Here is a 26,177-nt window from a genome sequence, read left to right as displayed (position 1 = left end):
TACAGGTTAATAGATTGTTAATAACCCAGTCCTCAGCAGGACAATGGCCAGCACCCAGAGAAGCCCCAGCGAGCCTCGCCTGAACACAGCGTGCCTGTTTTCCAAGTGTTCATTAACGGAAGAGTTCATCCTCAGTGCCCATTGGGGTGTGTGTGTGTGTGTGTGTGTGTGTGTGTGTGTGTGTGTGTGTGTGTGTGTGTGTTGGGCAGGAGGGCTGCAGCAGGCAGCAGGGACTGGGCTATGAAGGGAACCCTGGAGGTAGGCGCCAAGGCCCTGATGAAGGGTGCTCATGGGGGTGTTCAAGGTGGGCTCTACATGGTCTCTGAGCACAGGAGTTCATACTCAAGTAGAATCACCTTTGAAATACGAAGTCTGCATACAAAGAGAAATATAAACAATCCAGTGTGCATAAGAAAAGTGCTCTGCATGTGTCTTACAGGTTTCTAAGTCAAGAGGGGAGTGGAGCAATTAAATTTGGAGAAATAGGCATTGCCATTGTGGCTCAGCAGGTTAAGAACCCAACTAGTATCTTTGAGGATGCAGGTTTGATCCCTGGCCTCACTCAGTGGGTTAAGGGTCTGGTGTTGCCATGAGCTGTGGTGTAGGTCAGACATGGCTCAGACCTGGCATTTCTGTGGCTGGTGTAGGTCAGCAGCTGCAGCTCTGATTCAACCCCTAGCCCAGGGACTTTCATATGCCACACCTGTGGCTTTAAAAAAAATGGAGAAATAATATGTAAATGAATTATGTCCTTGGGAGGGGAAGTCACTATCTACTTACCTATCTATATCTGTATACCTGTGCAGATCTATCTGTATCTATTTATCTGTCTAGAAGCCTAGATCTAGATGTAGATCTGCTCTGTCCATTCCCCTCAAACCTGTTGTATCATCTTCCTGCTTCCTTCATTAAATAAAGATCTTCTATATGGGAAAAGAATCTGAAAAAAGAAATGGATGCGTGTATAACTGAATCACTTTGGGTTTTTTTCTTTTTAATGACTTTTATTTTTTTCCATTATAGCTGGTTTACAGTGTTCTGTCAATTTTATACTGTACAGCAAGGTGACCCAGTCACACATACATACATACATTCTTTTTTCTCACACTATCATGCTCCTTCACAAGTGACTAGACATAGCTCCCAGTGCTATACAGCAGGATCTCATTGCTTATCCATTCCAAAGGCAATAGTTTGCATCTATTAACCCCAAGCTCCCAATCCATCCCACTCCCTCCCCATCCCCGTTGGCAACCACAACTCTATTCTCCAAGTCCATGATTTTCTTTTCTGTGGAAAGATTCATTTCTGCTGTATATTAGATTCCAGATATGAGTGATATCATATGGTATTTGTCTTTCTCTTTCTAACTTACTTCACTTAGTATAGAGTCTCTAGTTCCATCCCTATTACTGCAAATGGCATTATTTTGTTCTTTTTTTATGGCTGAGTAGTATTCCATTGTGTATATATACCACATCTTCTTGATCCATTCATCTGTTGCCTTTAGGTTGTTTCCATGTCTTGGCTATTGTGAATAGTGCCACAATGAACATATGGGTGCATGTGTCTTTTTCAAGGAAAGTTTTGTCTGGATATATGCCCAAGAGTGGGATTGCTGGGTCATGTGGTAGTTCTATATTTAGTTTTCTAAGGTATCTCCATACTGTTCTCCATAGTGAATGTACCAATTTCCATTCCCACCAACAGTGCAGGAGGGTTCCCTTTTCTCCATATCCCCTCCAGAATTTGTTATTTGTGGACTTACTAATGATGGCCATTCTGACTGGTGTGAGGTGGTACCTCATAGTTTTTATTTTCATCTCTCTAATAATCAGTGATGTTGAGCATTTTTTCATGTGCTTGTTGGCCATCTGTATATCTTCTTTGGAGAAATGTCTATTCAGGTCTTTTGCCCATTTTTCAATTGGGTTGTTGGCTTTTTTGCTGTTGAGTTGTATAAGTTATTTGTGTATTTTAGATATTATTAAGCCCTTGTCAGTTGCATCATTTGAAATTATTTTCTCTCATTCTGTAAGTTGTCTTTTTGGGTTTTTTTTCATGGTTTTCTTTGCTGTGCAAAAGCTTGTCAGTTTGATTAGATGCCACTGACTTATTTTTGCTTTTATTTCTGTTGCCTTGGGAGACTGACCTGAGAAAACACTTGTAAGGTTGATGTCAGAGAATGTTTTGCCTATGTTCTTTTCTAGAAGTTTGATGGTGTCTTGTCTTAGGTTTAAGTCTTCAAGCCATTTTGAGTTTATTTTTGTGCATGGTGTGGGGGTGTGTTCCAGATTCATTGATTTACATGCAGCATGTAAGTCTTTCACTTCCTTGGTCAGTTTTATTCCCAGGTATGTGATTTTTTGGGGGTGCCATTTTAAAAGGTATTGTATTTCTGTGTTCCTTTTCTAATATTTCATTGTTAGTATACAGTAATGCAACTGATTTTTGAATGTTAATCTTATATCCTGCTACTTTGCTGAATTTGTTGATCAGTTCAAGTAGTTTTTGGGTTGAGTCCTTAGGGTTTTCTATATATAGTATCATGTCATCCGCATACAGTGACAGTTTTACCTCTTCTCTTCCTATTTGGATGCCTTTTATTTCTCTTGTTTGTCTGATTGCTGTGGATAGGACTTCCAATACTATGCTGAATAACAGTGGTGAGAGTGGGCATCCTTGTCTTGGTCCAGATTTTAGTGGGAAGGCTTTCAACTTTTCTCCATTGAATATTATGTTTGCTGCAGGTTGGTCATAAATGGCTATGATTATGTTAAGGTATGTTCCCTCTATACCTGCTTTGGTAAGAGTTTTGATCATGAATGGATGTTGGACTTTGTCAAATGCTTTTTCTGCATCTGTTGAAATGATCATGCGGTTTTTTACTTTTGTTCATGTGATATATGACTTTGATTGATTTGCATGTGTTGAACCATCCTTGTGAACCTGGGATGAATCCCACTTGGTCGTGGTGTATGACCTTTTTTATATGTTGTTGGATTCAGTTGGCTAAAATTTTGTTGAGAATTTTTGCGTCTATATTCATCAGACATATTGGCCTATAGTTTTCTTTTTTGGTGATATCTTTGGTTTTGGTATTAGCACAATGCTGGCATCATAGAATCTTTGGGAGTGTTCCTTCTACTTCAACATTTTAGAAGGGTTTAAGGAGGATGGGTATAAGTTCCTCTTTGTGTGTTTGGTAGAATTTGCCTGTGAAGCCATCAGGTCCTGGACTTTTATTTGTACAGAGTGTTTTTATTACATATTCAGTTTCATTTCTAATGATTGGTCTGTTCAGTTGATCTGTTTCTTCTTGATTCAGTTTTGGCAGACTGCAAGTCTCTAGAAAGTTGTCCATTTCTTCTAGGTTGTCAAATTTGTTGGCATATAATTGTTCATAGTATTCTCTTATGGTTTTTTGTATTTCTGCAGTATCTGTTGTCATTTCTCCTTTTTCATTTCTCCCTCTCTCTCTCTCTCTCTCTCTCTCTCTTTTTTTTTTTTTTTGTCTTTTTGCCATTTCTTGGGCAACTCCCGCGGCATATGGAGGTTCCCAGGCTAGGGGTCGAATCGGAGTTGTAGCTGCCAGCCTACGCCAGAGCCACAGCAATGAAGGATCTGAGCCATGTCTGCAACCTACACCACAGCTTACAGCAACGCCGGATCCTTAACCCACTGAGCAAGGCCAGGGATCAAACCCACAACCTCGTGGTTCCTAGTCGGATTCGTTAACCACTGAGCCACGACAGGAACTCCCCTTTTTCATTTCTTATTTTGTTTATTTGGGTTTTTTATCTCCTCTTCTTGATGAGTCTGGCCAGAGTTTGTTAGTTTTGTTTACCTTTTCAAAAAACCAGCTCTTGGTTTTATTGATTTTTTTCTATTTTTTTTAATTTCTAATTTATTGATTTCCTCTCTGATCTTTATGATTTCCTTCCTTCTGCTGACTTTAGTTTTGTTTGTTCTTATTTTTCTAATTCATTTAGGTGGTGGGTTAAGTTGTTGATGTGAGATTATTCTTTTTTGAGGTAGGCCTGTATTGCTATGAATTTCCCCCTAAAGCACTGCTTTTGCGACATCCCATAGATTTTGCATGGTTGTGTCTTCATTATCATTTGTCTTGAGGTATTTTTTAATTTCCTTCTTGATTTCCTCATTGACCCTTTGGTTTTTTAGTAGCATGTTGTTTAGTCTCCATATAGTCAGCTTTTTCTCATTTCTTTTCCTGTGGTTGATCTCTAGTTTCATGTCATTGTGGTCAGAGAAGATACTTGAAGTAATTGCTATGCTCTGAAATTTGTTGAGGTTAGCTTTGTGCCCCAGTACGTGATCAATCCTTGAGGATGTTCCATGTGCACTTGAGAAGAATGTATATTCTGATTTTTTTTAATGTAGTGTCCTGAAAAGGTTGATTAAGTCTAACTTTTCTATTGAGTCCTTTAGGATCTCTGTTGCTTTATTGACCTGTTCATTGATGTGAGTGGGGTGTTAAAGTCTCCTACTATTATTGTATTCCCATCAATTTCTCCTTTTATGTCTGCTAGTATTTGTTGTAGGTGCCCCTATATTAGGGGTATATATATTGATGATTATAATATCCTCTTCTTGAATGGATCCTTTTACCATTAAATAGCGTCCTTCTTTGTCTTTCTTTATGGCCTTCATTTTAAAGTCTATTTTGTCTGATGTAAGTATTGCAACTCCTGCTTTCCTGTCTTGTCCATTGGCATGAAATATCTTTCCCATCTCCTCACTTTCAATCTGTATGTGTCCTTTGCTCTAAGGTGAGTCTCTTGTAGACAGCAGATTATAGGTTTTTGCTTTTTTATCCAATCTACCACTCTGTGTCTTTTGATTGGAGCATTCAGTCCATTGACATGTGAGGTAATTATTGATAGATATATGTATTTATTGCCATTTTAAACTTTTCCAGTTGATTCTATGTTTCTCCTTTCTTCCTTTCATTTTGTGGTTGGATGATTTCCATTTATTTTATGCTTGTGTACTTTTCTTTTTAGTTTTTGTGAATGTAATGTTTGGTTTTGATTTGCAGTTGCTCTGTTTTTTAAGTATGTTAACCCCTTCCTATATCTGCTTGCTTTAGCCTGATAGTCATATAGACTCAAACAATTATTTTTTTAATAAAGAGTCTAGATTTTCTTACTTCTCCACATTCTATAATTTTGAAGTCCTTTTTTAACATCTTTATGTTTGTCCTTTTGCTGTTCCTTATGTTTATCATCGCTTTTACAGTAATTTTTTTTTCCGCTTTTAGATCTGTATGCTGGCTTATTTAAGTGATTGCTTTCCAGTTGTGGTTTCCTCCATCCTATTTCTTCTTACTTCTTTTTTTTATTTAGAGAAAAAAGCCCTTTCAGTATTTCTTTTAGAGTGGGTTTAGTATTGCTGTACTCTTTTAGCTTTTGTTTGTTGGAAAAATTCTTTATCTCCCCTTCTATCTTAAATGATATTCTTGCTGGATCAAATATTCTAGCCCGCAAATTTTTTCCTTTCAGAACTTTAAATATACCTTGCCACTCTCTTCTGGCCTGTAGTGTTTCTGTAGAGAAATCGGCTGATAGCTTTAGGGGGTTCCCTTATAATTATGCTCTGTTTTTCTCTCGCTGCCTTTAGAATCCTCTCTTTGTCTTTAACTTTTGCCATTTTTATTATAATATGTCTTGGCATGGGCCTATTTGGGTTCAACTTGTTTGGGGCCTTCTGTGCTTCCTGTATTTGATATCAGTTTCCTTTAGATTTGGAAAGTTTTCAGACACGATTTCTTCAAATGTATTTTCAATCCCCTTTTCTTTTTCTTCTCCTTCTGGAATTCCTATTATGCGTAGATTGGCCCACATCGATCTCTTATATGGCTTTCATTTTTTTTCATTTGGTTTTCTGTCTGCTGTCCTGATTGGGTGACTTGCATTATTCTATCTTCCAAGTCACTAATTCATTCCTCTGCATTATTCATTCTGCTCTTTAATACCTTTAGCTCAGTTTGCATCTCTGCAAATGAATTTTATAATTCTTCTATGTTCCTCCTGATATTTTCTAGTTCCTTTCTAAAGGAATCTGCATTACTGTTCATATCCACTCTTAATTCCTTGATATTCAGCTTTAATTCCTTCGGGATTTTCCCTCTCTCCCTTTTGAACTCAGTGTCTATCAGACTGCAGAGGTCTGCTTCATTGTTTGCTGTTTCAGGTGAATTCTCATGTTCTTTTAACTGGGAATGGTTCCTGAGCTTCTTCATTTTGCTTATGTTTTTCTGTGAGCTTAGGGAAGCCAAACTGTAGTCTTGGAGGGCTACTTCTATGCAAGAGCACCCCTTTGTATTTGGGGGGGGGGGATACTATTTATTTTTGGTGTGGGAGTTTGGATATTTTCTGTCTCTTTCTTCAGTGTGAACAGACTGTTATCCCTAGGGTGCTGAGTGTATTTTCAGGGAGAAGGAGGCAATGGGTAGGGCTGGTTGCTGGGCTCTTAGCAGCAGCAAGGACCTATAGGAAGGTGGTGCAGCCTACTCCTAGTTGCAGGGCCCTGGGAAGTGGTAATGAGCCTTAGGCAGATTTACGATGTGCCCAGAGCATTTGGCAGTGGCAGCAGCAGGGTGTGTGAGTTCTCAGGGGAGCGAGAGCAACAACAGGGATTGTTTGATTGTAATGCCCTCCACTGAGGTCATTGGGGCTGCTAGTGGTGCCTTTTCCGGGAACCCCTAGTGGTAGTGGGCCATGCCCACCTCTGGAGTCAGTGATAACTGTGGTGGTTTGCCCCGCCACCTGTATACCATGCAAGAAGCACCCCATCCCACTTAACCCCCACAGGAGGTGCTGCACAGGCTGCTCCTAGTTGCAGCATCTTGGGACATGACAGTGATCAAGCATGCGTGCACTGCCTAGAGTGTTTGGCAGTGGAAGCAGCAGGGCAGGTATGCTCCCAGGAGAATGAGAGCAACAACAGATGGTGTTCAGTCACAGTGCCCTCCTCTGTGGTGCCCTCTGAGGTTTTTGGGCCTGCACGTGGTAGCTGTTCACGGACCCCTAGTGGCGGCAGGCCACGCCTACCTCTGGAGTCAGAGATAAGCATGGCAGTTTGCCCCTGCCACCTATAGACCATGCAAGAAGCACCCCATGTGCTTAGCCCCCAAAGGAGGTGCTGCACCAGCTGCTCCTAGTTGTAGGTTCCTGGGAAGGGACAATGATCAAGCAACTGGGCACTGCCCCGAGAATTTGGCAGTGGAAGCAGCAGGGTGGGTGTGTTCCCAAGGGAGTGAGAGCAAACAGCACATGGTACTCAGTTGCAGTGCACTCTTATTTTTGGTGACCCCTGAGGTGACTGGTGCCACAGGTGGAACCCACTCACAGGTCCCCAGTGGTGGCAAGCCACACCTCCCTCTGGCCTCCAGCAGACAACTGCCATGGTCCGTCCCTGCTGCCTATAGATCATGCAAGAGGCACCACATCGTACTCAGCCCTCCTCTTTCCTTGACCCACACAAGAGGTGCCCAGACACCTGCAGCCTACATAAGAAGCGCCCGGTCTCCCATAGCCCAAACAAGTGGCTTCTCGCCACCCATGGCCTGTGCCAGAGGTGCCCCACCATCTGAGAGCCTGCATGTGCATGGGGAGATTCCTATGGTGGTCCACCCCTCCTGCTCTCGCCCTCCTCAACAATGATGCCTTGCTTCTCCTGCAGACCCAGACCTCCTCCCGGGTTCCTTCTGCCATAGTGTTCCATTCCCCTGCCCATGGCACACTGCTCCTTAGCCTGTCAGGCTGTCCCCACACAGCCAACCCTAGCCCTCTCCCAGGGACTGACCTCCGGAGCCTGAGTCTCAGTGCCCAGCCCCGACCCGAGCATCTCAGGCTCCGGTGTCCAGGGCAGTGGTGCAGATGATCTGTGAGGCTCTCACTCTGCTTTGCCCTCCTCAGTCCAGTTGCTTAGCATTTCTCTGCGACTTTGAGGTCCCTCCATCTCAGCTGATCTCCCAGTCGGTTAGGTGGCTTCCCAGGGTGGTGGGTTCCTTTTCTCCTTCACAGCTCCCTCTCGGGAATGCTCGTCCTGTCACGATTCCTTTTTCTCTCTCTTTTTTTCATTTGTTCTACCCAGTTATGTCAAGAGTTTCTTGCCCTTTTTGGTGGTTTCAGTTCCTCTGCCAGCGTTCAGTAGATGTTCTGTGTGAATTGTTTTACATGTAGATGTGTTTTTTTGATGTGTTTGCAGGAGAAGGTGAGCACCACGTCTTACTCCTCTGCCATCTTGATCCTTCCCTTTGACTGAATCACTTTGTTGTACAGCAGAAATGATCACAACATTGTAAAGCAACTATATTTCCATAAAACTTGAAAAATGGAAAAAAAAGTTCGCATTACAAGAAAAATTTCTGTAACTATGTATGGTGACAGATGTTAGCTAAACTTGTTGTGATCATTTTGTGATATATACAAATACTGAGTCATTACATTCTACACTTAAAACTAAAATAATACTCTATGTCAGTTACTTTAAAAAAATCTTTGACGTGTTCATCTTTTTAAAAACTGGAGAAATAGTGACGTTTAAAAAAAAAAAAAACAACTTCGTGGGGGTTAACTGATTGAATGGTAGGAGATGATGGGGAAAGTATTTTAACAAAGGCTCTGTTTCTTGGAGATGAGAGTGCAGTCTTGTCAGAGATTGAAGTCCCCAGTGAGAATATTCCAGAACAACTTGAGAGACCCAAGGTGGTGCATCTCGGGAAACAAGGGACGTTCATCCTGAGGGAAAAGCGTGAACAGAGAGGGATTCTGACAAGGAGGCGCAGTAGATCCTGAGATGGCCCAAAGATGGAAGGCTAAGTGCATGCCTGCCTTTGAAAGAAGGGCTTGGGGGCAGTCGAGGGGCACAGGGAGTAAACTTCCCCGCAGAGGAGCCGACTGAAAGCCCATGTGTGCAGAAGAGCTACAAGTCAGTCCTACTGCAGCATCTTTCATCTGGGAAGCTCAAATGGCTTCACCTGCAGAATTGCTTAGACCTCGCCTCTGAGTAGCTGTGTGCGCGCAGGCACCCCCAGCGTGTACAAAAGCCATGACCATCCACACGTGCCTGCCTCCCCCACAACACAGGCCGGCTTGGCCAGGAGCTGCTGGTTTGAAGCAAAGTGGATTCTAGAAAACCAGTTCCTAGAGCGTATTCCCACAGGGGAAGTTCTGGCTGCCTGCGGGTCCGTTCCTGGGTTGCTCTTGTGAGTTTGGACAGCAGCTCTAAAGACAGTGAGAAGAAAACACAAGTGTCTGTCACACAGCCCCTGGTGGCGACCACAGCTGGCGTTATCCTTCACTCGCTGCACACCAGGCTTTCCCCTAACCTCTCCGGCATCTTATCTTCATGCTCACCGTGATCTGATGAGGGAGGCACTGTGAATCCCCATGTTACAGATCAGGAAGGGAAAGCACAGAGGGATGAAGCAACTTGACCCAAATCTCAAAGGGAGGGATTCCAGCCAGCACCCCTGGCCCTGGAGCCCATGAGCATGACCACTGCCCACGGTCTTCTCCAAGCAGAGCATCCTCCAGGCTTTGCTTGTGTCTGGCTCCCCGCCCCCCATCAGTACTTTCCAGATAAATGTTCGGAGCCCCCACTGATGGTAAGGCAAGGACAGGAAATAACAGGACCATCTCTCAGAAAGTCCCCTTCTTGAAACAGGTCAGAAACCGGACACAGATTTCCCTCCACCCACGCTGTTGGAAGCAAACAGAACCTTCGTCCATGCAGAGTTGAACTTGAGAAATGAGCATGAAATGGAACGTTCACCATTAGCACATCAAGCCAAGGAACAGGTTCAGATGCACAGTTTGTCCAGTGATCTTGAGTAACAGTTTGTCACCCGCAAGCCCCCTGGATTGTGCTTCAGTCGGGGGATGTCATCTCTCACCCACAAACCCAAATGACATCAGCAGTTTAGAGGTTGGACCTGCCTCTGCCCAGCGTCTTGGGAAGGGGGATTTGCAAAGTGCTCCCTCAGGCAACCTCTCAGATGCCAGACACCGCCGTGTTTCCCTCGCATAGTGTCTGATTTTCATCCTCCAAATACTGGGTTTGGGGTAAGCTTTCACTGGAAGGAAGGGTTCCTCTGCTCAAAACAACACTCACCTAGGGAGACAGTTTTTAAAAGACATGTTTTTTGAGTTCCCTGATGGCACAATGGGTTAAGGATCCAGCATTGACACTGCTGTGACACAGGTTTGATCCCTGGCCTGGGAACTTCCGTATGCCACGGGTGCAGCCAAAAAAATAAAATAAAAGATATATTTTTTTAAAAAAAAGTTCACTTTTTATTCATTTAAAAGATATTTTGAGGAAATTCTACTATGTTCCAGACACTAATATAGAGATCAGGGGTAGAACAATGAGCCAAACAGAAAATCCATGCCTTTATAAGGCTTTTAGCACTTTCCATTTTTTTAAATGTAATTTAACTCAATTTTTAATTGAGGTGTAATCGATTTACGATGTTGTATTAGTTTCAGGTGTGCGGCAAGGTGACTTGGTTTTATATTTTTTATTTCAGATTCTTGTCCCTTATGGTCATTACAAAATATTGAGTAGAATTCCCTATGCTTGAGAAGGTCTTTGTTGGTTATCTACTTCATATATAGTATTGTGTATATGGGAATCCCAAACTCCTACTTTATCTCTCCCCACCACCACCCTGCACTTACCTTTTTAAAATACAGATTTTCAAGGAAACAATTGAGATGCCTTGGTAACGTTTACAGAGAAAATTTTCCATTCAGCAAAAATGTTTCCTATAGCTAAGTTGTAACACTATCGCATCCCCCATTCAGTGCTTGCTATGTGACAGCTTTGCCCTCCCAGCCGATGTCCCCGGTACAGGGGAAGAACCCAGGGAACTCCAGTCTGATGACAGGTTAGGATCACATCCGCATCTAGGACCATATCCACATCTGGCAGGCTGGGCTGTGCTTTATAACCATCGCTTGTCAAGGCGGATGTCAGACTCTCAGGCTTGCATGTGGCTTAGTGAAGTTGCTAAACTTCCAATCCAGGCAGTAATTCTGCTGTGATTCACAGGATGCTAGGGAAAAGTTTCAAGCTTCTGCCAACGCTTCACGTCTGTAAATGATCAAAGAATGAGTTAATGAGCTTTCCTGTAAAATGCAGAGGATTATAAACCCTTCCCATCTTAATCACAGAGGTGTAGAAGGTGTGTAGTTTTTAAGGATTTGTTTATCTTTACAGCAGTGTGGATGTGGGTGATGTCTCTGTAACGCGCTTAGGTTCTGGGGCTCCGAGCAGCCCCACAAATAGCTCTTGTTAATTGTTTCCTCTTCCTTCTGCAGATGACCATTCCCGGGTGAGGCTGCAGACCATAGAAGGGGACAACAACTCAGACTATATCAATGGAAATTATATCGATGTATGTATTTCGAAACTCTCAGTAAACCCATCTGTTCCGATACACACCACCTACTCCATGTGTTTGCTCTAAGATGTGTGGACACAGCCTGGTCCAAACCCAAGAGCAAACGCACAAGCCTTGTCCTGTCCACGCCGAACTTGACAGTGAAGACATGTCTGCCTCAGGCGGGTGAACTTCCCTTGTCATTCTCTGCCTTCTTTGCTGTCCCATGCTCACATGGACTATGCAAATGGCGTTTCCATTTGTTGTCAACAACCTGGATTGTTTGACACGTAAAAAAATCTGTTTGCATATTAATGGGACAAAACTCTCTAATTCCTAAGTCGAGGATTTGCCATCCCTTGTCATCCCGGCACTTTTAAGTCGCCTTCAAAGTCGTCGGCAGCTGTTAACCAGGACTTCTGATGCATGCAAGACGTGTCATTAAATATGTAGGCTGCTTAATTATTGAAGCCCGCATCTTTGTTCATTCTGCATCATGTTAAGTTAATGTCTTACATTGGAATAAATTCTTTAGGAGACAGCATGTTTTCACTTGAAAGAATGAATGAAATCAAAAGTAGACTGAAAATCAAGGGAACGTTGCTGTTACTGCCAAAGCCCAAGTTTACATTAAACATATCTGGGCCCCAAGGCACCCTCTGTACTTGAAGTTCATACTGTTTCCTAGTCCACCTTCCATGCACAGGTTTTATTCAGATAAGTAGATTCTTTTCCTGTCTTGGCTGGGTATCGCTCAGAAGCTACGGAAAACACTAGCATCACCGACTCTAAGAGTTATGGAAAAATAGCTACATGAAGTGATGGTTGTGCTCACAGGGGAGGTTTAGCGTTTGGGGTTATAGATTTGAGGGTGGGGCTTGATAGCTGATTGTTCAAAGAGTAATTCATATCTCAGCCTTCAAACAAAGACCCCTAGGCCCTCCATTGATAATGACCAGAAACCTACCCCAGCCAAGATAGAGTTTTTTATTCAAGCAGAGCTTCTTTTCAAGGCACATTGCACTCATTCACTGGTTGAGCGGATGCGTGGGAAGGACCTTAGGTATTAAGGTGCCCAAGGCCTTCTCCCCGGGGCCCTGGAATAAGAAATATATTTGCTTTAACAGCCCTTCCCTGGGGAGATTCCAGGGTACCCTGTTCATCCTGCCATCCCAGCCCCACCCCCTGGATCCCTGAGCAGAGGGGCAGTGTCCTACCCTTGTACCCCTGCACCTGACACCTGCTCAGATACTATAAGCTCAGTAGGTGCCTGCTGAGTGATTGTCTGGGGAGTAGATGTGATCAGATGAGACCTTGTCATGGAAGCCATTTGAACTAAGCTTGAAAGAATGGGTGGGGGAGTTCCCTGGTGGCCTAGGGGTTGAAGATACTGTGCTGTCCTTATTATGGCTTGGGATCGATCTTTGGCCTGAGAACACCTGCATACCACGGGCATGGCCAAAAAGAATTTAAAATTAAAAAAGGAGTTCCCGTCGTGGTGCAGTGGTTAACAAATCCGACTAGGAACCATGAGGTTGCGGGTTCGATCCCTGCCCTTGCTCAGTGGGTTAACGATCCGGCGTTGCCGTGAGCTGTGGTGTAGGTTGCAGACACGGCTTGGATCCCGTGTTGCTGTGGCTCTGGCGTAGCCTGGGAACCTCCATATGCCGCGGGAGCGGCCCAAGAAATGGCAAAAAAAATAAATTAATTAATTAATTAAATTTAATTTTTTAAAAAAGATTTTTTTTAATTTAAAAAATAAAGGATGGGTGAGTAAAGACACAGAGGAGGGGAATTCCCATCATGGCTCAGTGCTTAACAAATCCGACTAGGAACCATGAGGTTGCAGGTTAGATCCCTGACCTTGCTCCATAGGTTAAGGATCCGGTGTTGCCGTGAGCTGTGGTGTAGATCACAGATGTGGCTCAGATCCCGCATTGCTGTGGCTCTGGCGTAGGCTGGCAGCGACAGCTCCGATTGGACCCCTAGCATGGGAACTGCTGTGGGAGCAGCCCAAGAAATGGCAAAAAGACCAAAAAAAAAAAAAAAAAAAAAAAAAAGACACAGAGAAGGGAGAACATCAAAGTAATGAAAATACCAGAATCATTAGTTTTGGTTTTAACAGAGAAAAGGGTCAGTATTCAAGCCCCTTTTCACTTAGTGAAATTGCATTGACCACCTATTATATGGCACCTGTTCGAGGTGCTGGCGTTACAACTGTGAACAGGTCAGACTAAAACAAACACAAACCTCGGACATAATGGATCTGAGGATCTAACTGGGAGAAAGAGACAGTCAGTGAAAACGTCAGTCCACTCTACATGGTGTGTGAGGTGGCAGGATGTTCTGTGGAGAGGAAGAAAGCCCTGATGGGGGTAGGACCCCCGGCTTGGAGGTGGGTGCAGTTTTGAACAGAAGGGCTGGAGTCAGCTCCACTGAGAAGGTGAGGGGCTGGGCAGGGTAGCTATCTGAGGGTGAGCATCCAGGCTGAGAGCAGCCGGGAAGAGGCCTGGCTGTGGGGAACCCGTGGCAGGTGTGGAAGTGTCGGTGGAGAGGTGAGAGGGGGTGGCGCCCTGGGCGGGTGGGTGATGGAGATGGTAGCCAGGCAACTTAGCTCTTCCTGTGAGCTGGGCCATTTGGAGGAATCAGCCCAGCAGAGTGACAGGATCTGGAAGCTGAGAGGAGGAGGGGCTGCAGGTGGGGGAGCTGAAGCCTGGAGGCCTGGGAGGTGGCTGTGGCCACCATGGGAGGATGATGGTGGCCTGACCCGGGAGGGGCCACTGGAGGGAAAGAGACGGCAGAGCCTGGCTGTGTGCTGAAGGGAGAGCCAGTGTGCTTCTACTGGGTTGGCCGTGGGATGTGGAGAAGGAAGGTCTGTGTCCTTCAAGAGGTGGGGCCAGAGTTCCCGTTGTGGCTCAGTGGTTAACCAACCCGACTAATATCCATGAGGATGCGGGTTCGATCCCTGGCCTTGCTCAGTGGGTTAAGGATCCAGCGTTCCCATGAGCTACGGTGTGGGTCGCAGATGCAGCTTGGATCTGGCGTTGCTACGGCTGTGGTGTAGGCTGGCAGCTGTAGCTCCGATTCGACCCCTAGCCTGGGAACCTCCATATGCCTCAGGTGTGCCCCCTAAAAAAGAAAAGACAAAAAAAAAGATGTGGGGCCGCCTTATCCGAGGAGGATGGTGGGGGAACAGATGGGGGGAGGGGAAGGAGTTGGATTGAGCTTGTTAGACACCTGAGTGGAGCTGTGAGTGACTGCTGATACCCCCAAAGGGTGTCAGGGAGAAGGCCCAGTGGAAAGTGGGGATGCAAGGCTCATAGGACACAACAGAGCATCAGGGAGTGAGCGTAGGCAGAGGACAGTGCCAGCGTCCCCACCCAGGAAAGAAGCGGGGACAGAGGAAGGAGGAAGAGCCAGGGGCGGACCGGCAGGAAGGAAGCCAGGAAACCAGGGAGGTTCTCATCAAAAGCCAGTGCATGAAGCGTGTCAGGGGATTGGTTGTTTCCGTGCCGCTCACAGGTCCCGTAGGTGAGGATGCAAAGTGCCCTTGTGTTCAGCAGTGGTCTCCGTGGACTGTGCAGGCTCCTGCAGTTTATCAGACAAGCACCCTCATCTCCTGGCCCCTTGCAGACTGACCCACAGTGAGGGCGTCAGACCAGGCCTGCCACATGGAGCTTATCAGCTGGCAGGAAATGTCATCTCCTAAATAACCCTACCTAGCACCTGTCATGGCTCTATGTTGGAGACTTAAGGACAGACGGTCATACAAAAGAAGGTGTTTGCTTTGCTTGTTCACTTTTGTAGACTTGTTTCTAAGAGCAAACCTCTCTAACAGCTCTGCATCTAAGTGGTCTGAGAAATGGGTACTTCCTCTGCAAGTTTCATTATTCTGTTTTCCAGCTGGCTTTGGGCTCGGTCATTTGGGTAATCACAGGGGCCAGAAAGAGGAGGTATTGAGGTCCGTGGTGATATTCTAGGTTCCCTGTCTACAGCTTTCTCTAAATTGGCTTCCTCTTTCTCAGACATTGATCCAGCGATGTTCTCTTCTTGTACTGGTCTCAGTTTTCATCTTTCCTCCTTCTTGTAGGGTCACCCTAAAAGGAATGGGTCTTGCAGAAATTCTGGCCCTTGCCACAGCACCTGTCTTGGTATTAGCCGTGTTTAAAAATGATGTTTAGTATTATTATCAATATAACTGCCTACACCAATATAACAGAATATGCGTGAGAGCTTTGTCATATTGCCCATAACATCCCAAACAAATGAAATGTTCTTGCACTTTCCTAGCCGGTTTGCGCTCTAATCCCAGTTGCAGCTCTGGTATGTCAGGAAATCCTTACGTTTTTAGTGTTTATTGGTCATCCATCATCTCAGAGCCTGTGTGTGATTAAGTTCCTCGCCACCCCTCACTGTGCAGGCATCAGAACTGTATGATCTGATGCACTTTTGCTCATTCAGAGGAACTCAGTAGTACCGGGCCTGGTCATTTAACATCCAAGGGGTGCAGCTACTGATTTTCGTAGGTGCAGTCATTTTGGCAAACTTCGCATGTGCCACTTATTGATTTTATAAGTTTGTCAAATATTCTTTCTCATTTATTTTTAGGGTTATCACCGACCCAATCACTACATTGCTACGCAAGGTAAGTCTACTCCGGCTTTGATGTCTTTCTTTGGTTGTGTGCCCGTTCCCTGTCCTTTCATACCCGGCCCACCCTCCCTGGTTATGCCGTCACACACTGTCCTGCACCGCCAGCTGTCAACACACGCGCCTTGGTTTTCCCAGCAGAAGTCCTGGTGATGTTATCATCCACTTAGGATGTCATGTTAAGATCATTAGAAGAAGTGTGTTCATCAATTAATTATTGAATTAATTCTGTCTACCTTCGCAAGTAATCTGACCTTTGCAAAAATAGATGTATACATAATGCATTGAAAAAATAGGCACTGAATACCCTATAAAGACCTGAGCTGGCCACTGCTGGGATTGCAGACTGAAGCCAGCAAGTGCCCTCTCCATGAATGTGGGTTAATGAGGAAGACCCCCCCCTCCCCATACGTGCAGCATCACTTACAACCTTGTAGGAGAGAGAGGGAGGGGAGAAGGGGGAGGAAGGAGGAAGGACTGGGAGTCTGGGGTTAATAGATGCAAACTATTGTATTTGGAGTGGATAAGCAATGGGATCCTACTGTATAGCACAGGGAACTATATCTAGTCACTGGTGATGGAACATAATGGAGGATAATGTGAGAAAAAAAATATATATATATTCTATATATATATATAGAATATAGGTATTCTATATATACATAGAACATAAGAATATAGGTGTTCTATATATACAGAACATAAGAATATATGTATTCTGTATATATAGAACATAAGAATATATATATATATATTCGTAGGACTGGGTGACTTTGCTGTACAGTAGAAATTGACAGAACACTGTAAATCAACTATAATGGAAAAAATTTAAATCTTCAAACAAAAAACCAAAAACCTGTGTGAGAAGGACAGGTAACATGTTAGGGATACTCAGACAAGAAAGAGTATCCCTAAGCAGCTCTGCAGCCAAGGTGAGACTGGGGGAGAACATCTAGTTGGCAGAAACGTCATCAGCAAAGATCTGAGAGCAGGAAGTCATACTCCCGGTGGGGCACTTTGGTGAAAGGAAACTGAAAGTCAGAGGAAGGTGTCGGGGAAGTTCATGGCGTGGTTTTTGCACCTTCTTCCCCACTGAGGAAGGGGCGGGTTCTCTGTAGAGAATGAGGATCTGGGAGAGCTGAGGTTTGGGGGAAGAAGCATCATCAGAACGCGTTGGGTGAGTCAGTACAGCGGGAGCTAGAGAAGCACGGAGAGGCAGGGGACCTGTTAGATGGAAGGGTTGGGGTCAAACGGAGAAGACATCTTCTCCATTTTATTACTTTATCATTGTTTCCAGTCATGCATCATATCCTAGAAACAGGAGCAGGGAAATAAAAGGATGTCAGCAGTTAGGGATTGGCTGGTGCCCTAGAGAAAGGCAAGGAGCAAGGGAGGCAAGGATGCCAGGAAAATCGTGGCTGGAAGATCTAGGCTTGGAGGCAGGAAGTCAGAAGTGTCAGTGGCCCACGAGGAAAGGAAAGGTTTTCCAGGGTTGAGGCACAGTTCAGTGAATGTCACAAGGTAGAAGAGGTGGTCATAGCCAGAGGCCAGAATTCCAATACGCATAGCAGCACCATCCAGTGGAGCTTTCTGCCCTGGTAGAAATCTCTGTGGAAATCTGTCCAATGTGGTAGCCAGGTCACACATGGCTACTGATACACCACATGTACCTACTGCAAATGAGAAACTGAAATGTAAGTTTTAACGCTGGTTTAAAGAGCTATATTTGGCTTTCCCCACTGGTGTGTTGGAAGCAGGGCTCCAGGATAGAACATCTCTAGGTGTCGTGAAATGCAGCTGCACCTCCTGATGGCCGGCCGGGTGGCCCCAGGCGTAGAGTCCAGAGTCTCATGTCATGGCCTGCAGATTCTACAGCCGGGTTCAAGGTGTTTCCTTCCCCGGAAAAAAGCCACTAAGGTCTCCTTCCCAGGATGCTCTGCAGCCAGAAGCAATGCCGAATGACAGCGCCCGGGGTTAGCCTGGCACAAGCAGGCCCTTGTTAGGAGTTGCTAAGAGCCTCAAAAAGCGAGTGCCTGGCTCATCTTACATCTGGTATAGAACGCGGGCGTGTTTCCAGACCTCTGAGTCCAGCCCTGGGAGCTTCCACACCAAACTCAGCAATGCCTTTAAAGGAACCCATCCGTAAGGCTTCACATTCATACTCAAGGCTTCCAGAATGTTCCAAAGTCAGAGTCATGATAGATCTGGTTTCGTACATTTGACGATTACTTGAAATCCACAGTCTTCACGAATTTACGTGAAAATTGTACTGCAAAATGTGCAAAACACTACTGAGTTCTTGATTAGCAGCCCAAGTTTGCATAGAAAGCATAAACAGAAAATTAAATCTTATTTAAACGTTCACTCTTGAGGACTGTAGATTAATGTGACTGAATGGCCAGCGGAAGTAGAGACAGACACCCCCAAAGTCCTTCGTGGGGCCCTTACCCGGCTTCCCTTCCTTCATTCTCTCTGCCCCTCTCTCCCTGAGGGAGGTTGCTCTTGCAAGAAAAATGCCAGAAGAGAAGTCACCTTCTGGCCCTTTCGGAAGCGGTTGGAATGACACTTAATTGCTCAGCAGTCATCCCTGACAGCCTTCAACCGATCAAGTGTTAGCAGATATATGTGCAGGTGGCTGAGAAATGGCAAAGGTAATTAGTTTGTAGGAGGCCAGCAAGGTGCCCTTAACAGAGAAGGGTGCCCCCCTGTTCAACAGAGTGTGGCCCTTCCCTGGGGGCCGGCTGGGCTAAGTTTGGACTTCAAAACTGGCGTCCTGGATCAAAGTTCCAGACGTTTTTCTGGAGGGCAGGAATAGAAATAAAGTTGCCTGTCTCGCTGGTGAGGATCACAGTTGTGGACCCTTTATACACAGTATTTGAAATCCTGATGGAGTTAGAAAGCAGGTGAAAAGTGAAACGTCACCTTTCCGATTGCAGATTTGTGGTGATCTTGATTGTGACCTGAAGGAACAGGCAATAATGCGAGAAGGATGGACCACTGCTGAAAAGGGTCCTCCTCTCCCGTCTCATCTCCCACCACGTTCCAGCTGCCTGTACTTTCTTTTGGCCGCTAGGGGTCCCTACTCCCGTCTTCTGCGGGCCCCGCCTCTCCTTTCATATCTTACTTCGAATACCCCTTTTTCCCATAAGCCTACCTGACCCTTCCTATGTGGTTACCAACGCTAACCACGCTTCCGTTTTCCAGCCTCTTTTCTTCCTGGCGCTCATCCCTCCTGGTAATAAACCATGCTACTTATTCGTTCAAAACAAAACAAAACAAAACTGGCGTCCTTATGTCACTGTCGCTGGTGCCCGGGGAGGAAGAGGACATGATGAGCGTTTTCGTCTAACATTCAGTCCAGACAGTACCCATCGTGTTACGAGTAAGACATTCAGATCATGAGGTTCAGATTAAAACGTCAGGAGGGGCGTTCCAGTCCTGGCTCCATGGTAACGAACCCCACTAGTATCCATGAGGATGCTGGTTCCATCCCTGGCCTTGCTCAGTGGCTTAAGGACTCAGTGTTGCTGTGAGCTGTGGTGTGGGCTGTAAGCTGCAGCTCCAATTCGACCCCCTAGCCTGGGAATTTCCATATACTGTGGGCAGGGCCCTAAAAAGAAGGCAGGAAAGCCCAGGATGGCTTCTCTGGTATACGCCACAAGCGCAGTGCAACGGATGGCCTCAGGTTGCCAGTGATGATGGTTTTGGATCATGCTCAGTAATGGGTAGGACAGATGGAACATGCCCATGGATAGCCTTCATTAAAAAACAAAAACAACCTGCCTCTCAAAGTTCAGCAAAACGGGTGATAAAGCCTAACAGGCAGATGCCATTTTTAAATCCCTCCTCGCTCTTTTTTTCTCTCTCTGTGTTGCACTGATACGAGCCTTGAAAATCTGTTCACAGCAGGAACCCCTGAAACTACATGAATGGTCCATTTTCCTGACAACCAGTTTTATCCCCAAGAGTTCGAAATACAGAGATTTCTACCAGGTCCCTTCAGTGCAGAGGACATGTCCTGAATATATCTCTTCAGTCTCTCCCCCTCCCTCAACTTTCCTGATTTTTCTACCAGTCCCTGACTTGACCTTTGATGATCATGATAACGTTTCTGCAAACTGAAGGCACCGCATTCAGGCCAGATCGGTGGCTTTTTTAGTGCCTTCCTGTCTCCACACTTTCATTGGTTTCCATCTGACAGCTGATTGATTGATGGCCTGGTATTCACTTCATCGCACCTGCCCGGCCAGCCGTTAATGCAGTTATAACATCCAAGGTCAAAGGAGAGTGTGGTCACATGTAGGACTGCATGTCCATTCTCAGAGCCAGGGCAGAACTGGGGTTTCAGAAGCTGGAATCATGGAGAGAGGCAGTACTTGAGTGGGTGGGATCACCCAGAACTGATCACACTCAATCAAAAGCTTCCCCGTAGAGACCACCATGTGGGCCTTGAGCTGCAGAAAGATGCACACGTCAGAACCGCCGCTCCAAGATGATTCGGGAAATTGCCTGCCAGCCACATGGCGCATGAACACGGGACCCTGGAGAAGGGTCCTTTTTATTGCTGTTTAGGTTGATTTTCCAAACTGGCCTCAAAGGTCCTGCTTCAGAGCACTTAGGAAGGATGGTGCAAGGTCACTGTGGAAGGAAAGGCTACCTGTGCATCTGAGCGGAGCACGGCCTGCCCAGCCCCCACCCCCATCTCACCCCCAAGTTCCTCCATGGGCTGGGCATGCACAGAAATATTGGAGGATCCTGCCAAGGACCTTGCATCACAAAATCTGGAGGGCACGGTGCAGTCACATGGCAGCGCCTCTGCCCTTGAGGTTTCAGGGGAGCTGGAGGAGGGGAGGACAGAGAAGCAGATCTTCAGCCAGAGGATGGGCCAGGTGGGAGGACAGGCCCTAGCTCAGAGCACGGGGGAGATGGTGGGAGGGGGAGGGTCTTCATCTGTGGCATCATATGGGTCCCCGGGGTTGCTTGTTGAGATGACCATCTCTCAGGATAAATTCACACAGACACACAGTTTTACATCCAAGTTCAGACATTCTCCCACTTACTAAAGTCCAGCCTGGAGTTCCCATTGTGGCTCAGCAGGTTAAGAACCCGACTAGTATCTATGACGATTCAGGTTCGATCCCTGGCCTGGCTCAGTGGCTTAAGGATCCGGCATTGCCGTGAGCTGTGGTGTTAGGTCACAGATCTTGCGTGGCTGTGGCTGTGGTGTAGGCTGGCAGCTGCAACTCCAATTTGACCCCTAGCCTGGGAACCTCCATATACTACAGGTGCAGCCCTTAAAAAAAAAAAAAAAAATCCAACCTGAAAAATCTCTAACCCTCTCCCAGAGAAAACCCCCTAAATTCGAAGGGCGAGGAACAAAGAACTGACAGGTAAAGTGAGGACAATGGTTAAAAGGCTTTGAATAAGGAGCATTATTTATCGAAAGGAAGAAAGATGGGGAGGGGAAAAGGAAGGATGTTTCTAAGGCGTGTGGTGGTGAAAACAGTGCTTTAAGATTAATTAGTGCGGCACTATCCTGGAGAGAAAAAGCTGGAAACAAAGATAACAGGGAGTAACCACAAGAAAATCAGGGATGGAAATGAATATTTCTGACAAGAGCAATGACAGTGGGCAGTTGTAGTTTTTATTTTGTTCGGCAATCCAGGTTGCATAAGACTAAAATGTCTTCTAACTTTAAATAGGCTCTAGTGTCCAAACTATTGATTTTTAAGTGTGATTCCTTCTCATTTAATGAAGAAATGATAAATAATTTTCTTTCTGTATTCATAGTTTGGGCTGATACAGTACTCTTCTTTGTGAAACTCGGTTTTTCTTTGTCCATTTGTTCAGTAAATATTAAGGGTCTTTTATGTAATAGGCTTTGTGCTACCACTCATTAATGTATTTTCCATCCTCTGATCATTTAAGATATTATTGATATAATGTTGTTTCATTCATAGAAGGCTTGAGGCCCATGGGGAGAAGCAGGGGTTGAACAGAGAACTCACGTGTAGCTGAGTTAGTCGTGTGTGAAGCGGGGCTCTATAGGCATCTCTCTAGTGTCTTGTGGGGCAGGATAAAGATGAACCCCACGATACACTGCCTGGTGCCACTTACCTGGGCCTTGTGAAGCTTGCTCCTCACACGCTTGTGGTGAATCTTTTACAAAATGAATCTAGACTCCAACACTTTCCTATGGTGCTTCTCAAACAGCAAATTGTCTATGGTATGTTCATATCTAAAAATACCCCTTAATTACAGTTGTTTTAAACGCCCTATGTCACACAGAATTTGGAGTCACCTCATTCCCACAGGGCACCTGGGTACCTGTTTGGAAGACCCGCTGGTTCAGGTTTTAGCTGGTCCAAAGTCTAAGGCTGATCTTGACAGGCACTCTACATGGCAAGATCAAGGCCAAGCTCAGGGCCAACCCTGTCAAATTAGCCCAGTTCAGAAAAACACAAGTCGGAGTTCCCGTCATGGCTCAGTGGTTAACGAATCCAACTAGGAACCATGAGGTTGTGGGTTCGATCCCTGACCTTGATCAGTGGGTTAAGGATCCAGCGTTGCCGTGAGCTGTGGTGTAGGTTGCAGACGCGGCTCAGATCCCTGCGTTGCTGTGGCTGTTGTGTAGGCCGGTGGCTACAGCTCCGATTCGACCCCTAGCCTGGGAACCTCCATATGCCACAAGAGCGGCCCAAGAAATGGCAAAAAGACAAAAAGAAAAACACAAGTGATGAAGTGGGTCTCAGGGCACCTATGCTCAAGAAGAGTAAATTAAGAATGTATACATGTATGTGTGACTGGGTCACTTTGCTATACAGTGGAGAATTGACAGAACACTGTAAACCAGCTATAATGGAAAAAATAAAAATCATTATAAAATTTTTAAAAAGAAGAGTAAATTGCCCGGCTTGAGCAATCTGGAGTTACAATTATAAGGTCTTTCCTGCTCAGAGAATCCAGGGGCTCAATGTCACACCTGAGGATGCCAGGTCACACTGGCAGAGATAGAGGACCCAAAAGAGGAAACCCAATACCACCATCCATTGGACAGAACTGCATCAAACTGACAGGGCAGCCTGGGCCTCAGGCCACAGAGGAAGAGGCTGCTTCATGCCTGGCATCCAAAGAAGGCCCGGGTTTCCTATAGAGCCTGTCCCTACCATGGTCTCTGGGGTGCCTATAGGTGGTCACCTGACTTAGTGCCATGAAGTGCTTAAGAGGGCAGGGACCTTAACCTAGCAGATGGACAGGTGTGCTGGGACAGATGCGTCACAGCCCCAGTCACACTCTACCTGCCCGGGCAGCATACATCTGTCATTTCTTGGCAGGAGAACTGGACGCGGTATGGGGTGGTCTCCGAGCCGCCAAAGCACACCTCCTTTGTTCTGCTCACATGAGCGCTTGAAAATCGAGTCCCCCACCTCTTTGCTCACTGCGGGTATATCCTATCCTTGGATAACTTGTTGAAAACCGTCAGTGATGTCCTGTCCTGAATGCAGAATTATTTTTCCCTTCTCTGCTTTTCACGTCTGCTAACTCCATCTTCTGAGGCCTTCCTTTGCCTTGCCCTGAAAGCATGGGGTTATCGGGCTCAGGAAGGAAAATGCTGAAACCCCTCAGAAGAGGTCCACGGGGCGAAATACTGCAGTGAGCGATGCTAAAGTCTGTGTACAACTTCTTTCAGATTACTGGCCTGGCGGGCTGTCTTCTGCCCTGGTGCAGGGTGGATTCTGTATTTCTTTTTTTTTTTTCTTTTTTTTTTTTTTTCCTTTTTTGGCTGCCCCCTATAGTATATAGAGTTCCTAAGTCAGGGGTCAGATCCAAGGACTAGATCCTTAACCCCCTGTGCTGGGCTGGAGATCAAACCTGTGTTTGATCCTTTGCTGCTGATCCCGTTGCGCCACAGCGGGAACTCCTGCCCCAGGTAGATTCTTATCTGCAATCGCTGAGACTGTTTCCTTTCTAAGGTACAGGCTGGGAAACTTTCCTTTGATTATGTTGGGAAATCAAGGCACCACTGTTTTTGGAGACACTTGACCTTGCTGCAGTCAATTTGCTTAGCTCTGCAGTGACTCTGGCCATGCATAGGTAGCCCCCTCCCATCTAGATCTTAGATGATCAGTCTTATTGGTCCATAATGAGAATCTGTTCATAATTTGAAAAAGAGAATCCTAAAAAAGTTTCCTCCATCCAGAGCTAGGGGGAAACTCTTACATGAAGGTGGTGAAAATGTGGGGCATGAAGCTTTATGGTGGAAGTAAACTCCACACTCTCCATTCCTGCAAGAGTTGAGACTTTGCTACAGTGACTTCCCTCTATTTACTGTCCATCTGCTTTTCTGCTACATTTTGTCACATAGCCTGTGTTGGATGAACAGTGTTAATAAGGATTTTCAGAAAGACAAATATGGGTTGTATTTTCCCAGGTCCTAATTCCCAGGAAGCCTCTGAGGTGGTAAATACCAATGCCGAGCACAGCTCCCAGCTTCCCTCAGCAAGTCACTCTCACAGCAGAAGTTGGTTCCAGGGTCAATGCACGTTCCCCACCCTCCACATAGAGCTTTTGTCTCCTGGGTTCTGGCCTCCAGATGGAGATGGACACTTGAAATTATTTCTTGGTGGAATTGAAAGGAAACATTCTTTTTTTTCATCAAAAGCTGTCTTCAGTAAACAGCTTTTGTGTTTATTCCTCCGAGCACCCGGGTGGCATGCACCTTGAGTGCAAATTCCACACTAGCTGTCATTGTTCTTTCCCGGTACGCTGGGTAGTGGGTAATGTTTGGATTCCCTTCTCTTCTGTTGGAGATGGATTGAAAAGTTTTGCCCGGTCAAGTGTGGTTTCCACACTTCAGTGGGGAGGCTTTGAGCAAAGGTGGTTTAGACCCAAGCAAACCTTGACCTCTGAAAAGGTCTGAGCATTCCCAGTGCCCAGGGCCAAGCTCTCCATGCAGGGCCACCTGCATCTTACTCCCCCTCTGCAGTTTCCTAAGGGAAGATGAACAGTTGCAAATAATAGCAATTGTTATTTGCTTATGCACAAACTTCCTTTCAAACCCTACTTTTTCTTCACCAGATTCACCTCAAAAGCTACTGGCCAATTAGCCAGAAGGTCAGATCACAGACATGACTCAGCCCCGTGCTCTTACTAAACCGACTCCTTAGTGGTGAGAACATTTAAAGACGGCTTGCAAATTAAAAGATGAAACCAAAATTAGCTCCTGTTAGGTACCATCTACCGTGTTGTCATAGATGCTATAGCAGAAACGTATCCCTCAAGTAACGAAAGCTAACTTACTACTTTGAAGATAAGCGATGTCCCACGGGGACTGGGTCCTCCAATGCCTTGGGACAAATGCGTTTTAAATATTTTAGGGTCATTTAGAAGTGTCCCTTATTTGAATTAGAAAAATTATAGAATCTTTTGGAGCTGGTAGAAAAGTTGAAAATCTTTAAGTCCCAACGCTTTTGTTGTGTCATTGAAACAGTGGCAACTGAAATCACCCGTAGATTTAAGTGACTGTCATCCATGTCCCTTCAGATGTGTCACATGTACAAAAGCACTTGCAAATGGTATGGATGAACATTCATATTTGAATAGGGCCTGTGCCATGCCCAAATTAGGACAAAAGTCCTGTATTTCTGGTCTCCCAAGTGGCTTTGGTCAACGGGGAGGAAAAGACAGAGAGGACAGAGCTGTGACCCATCATGCCCAGGCTGGGGGCTTTCTCTGGCACTGGCCTCCCTGGGCCTCCCCCACCTTTGCAAGGCCAAGCCTTTCAGGCCTAATTCATTGAAAACTGAAGAAGTGTTTCTGTGCCCCTTCCAAGTGCCAGCTAATTGCAGCATCGGGAATGCAGCGTGACTCAGGGATTATGCCATGTGACCTGTCGAGAAGCAACCAGTGTCACCCATCTAAGTTTGCTACAACATCAGGTTCAGGCAGTGCTTTAGCCGTTTCTCTCTCACAGCCCTAAACCATTGGGCAAGTGGAGAAATGAGGCCTGAACCAGCCCTAGAACCACAGAGTCTGGGACCAGGGTCCTTTATCACTCATGGACACCGTTTAGGACAAGTTTATCAGGGCAGCAAACTTGAGAAAGTTTCTAGCT

General features: G+C 45.6%; 1 protein-coding gene and 1 long non-coding RNA gene across 21 annotated transcripts in view; both read left to right on the top strand.

Moving 5' to 3' along the window:
• PTPRM (protein tyrosine phosphatase receptor type M) overlaps positions 1 to 26,177 on the top strand; it is a 749,885-nt gene that overhangs the window by 655,388 nt on the left and 68,320 nt on the right. For all 20 annotated transcript variants that reach the window (XM_084964179.1, XM_084964175.1, XM_084964177.1 and 17 more), the window contains 2 exons: positions 11,352 to 11,428; positions 16,022 to 16,058. In XM_084964179.1, the coding sequence (XP_084820305.1) occupies positions 11,352 to 11,428; positions 16,022 to 16,058 (114 nt within the window). The remainder of the gene's footprint in view (positions 1 to 11,351; positions 11,429 to 16,021; positions 16,059 to 26,177) is intronic.
• On the top strand, positions 950 to 8,486 carry LOC146402720 (uncharacterized). The gene is made up of 2 exons (XR_014807612.1): positions 950 to 1,560; positions 3,556 to 8,486. It is a non-coding gene; the product is annotated as an uncharacterized LOC146402720 (long non-coding RNA).

The sequence above is a fragment of the Sus scrofa genome, chromosome 6 (genome assembly GCF_054392235.1).
Source record: "Sus scrofa isolate SSC_HxYL_T2T_F1_AM1 chromosome 6, Sscrofa_HxYL_maternal_Yorkshire_Landrace_v2.0, whole genome shotgun sequence".
Taxonomy (NCBI): domain Eukaryota; kingdom Metazoa; phylum Chordata; class Mammalia; order Artiodactyla; family Suidae; genus Sus; species Sus scrofa.
Note: the sequence above shows the minus strand (reverse complement) of the source record. Positions and strands in the feature narration are given on the sequence as shown.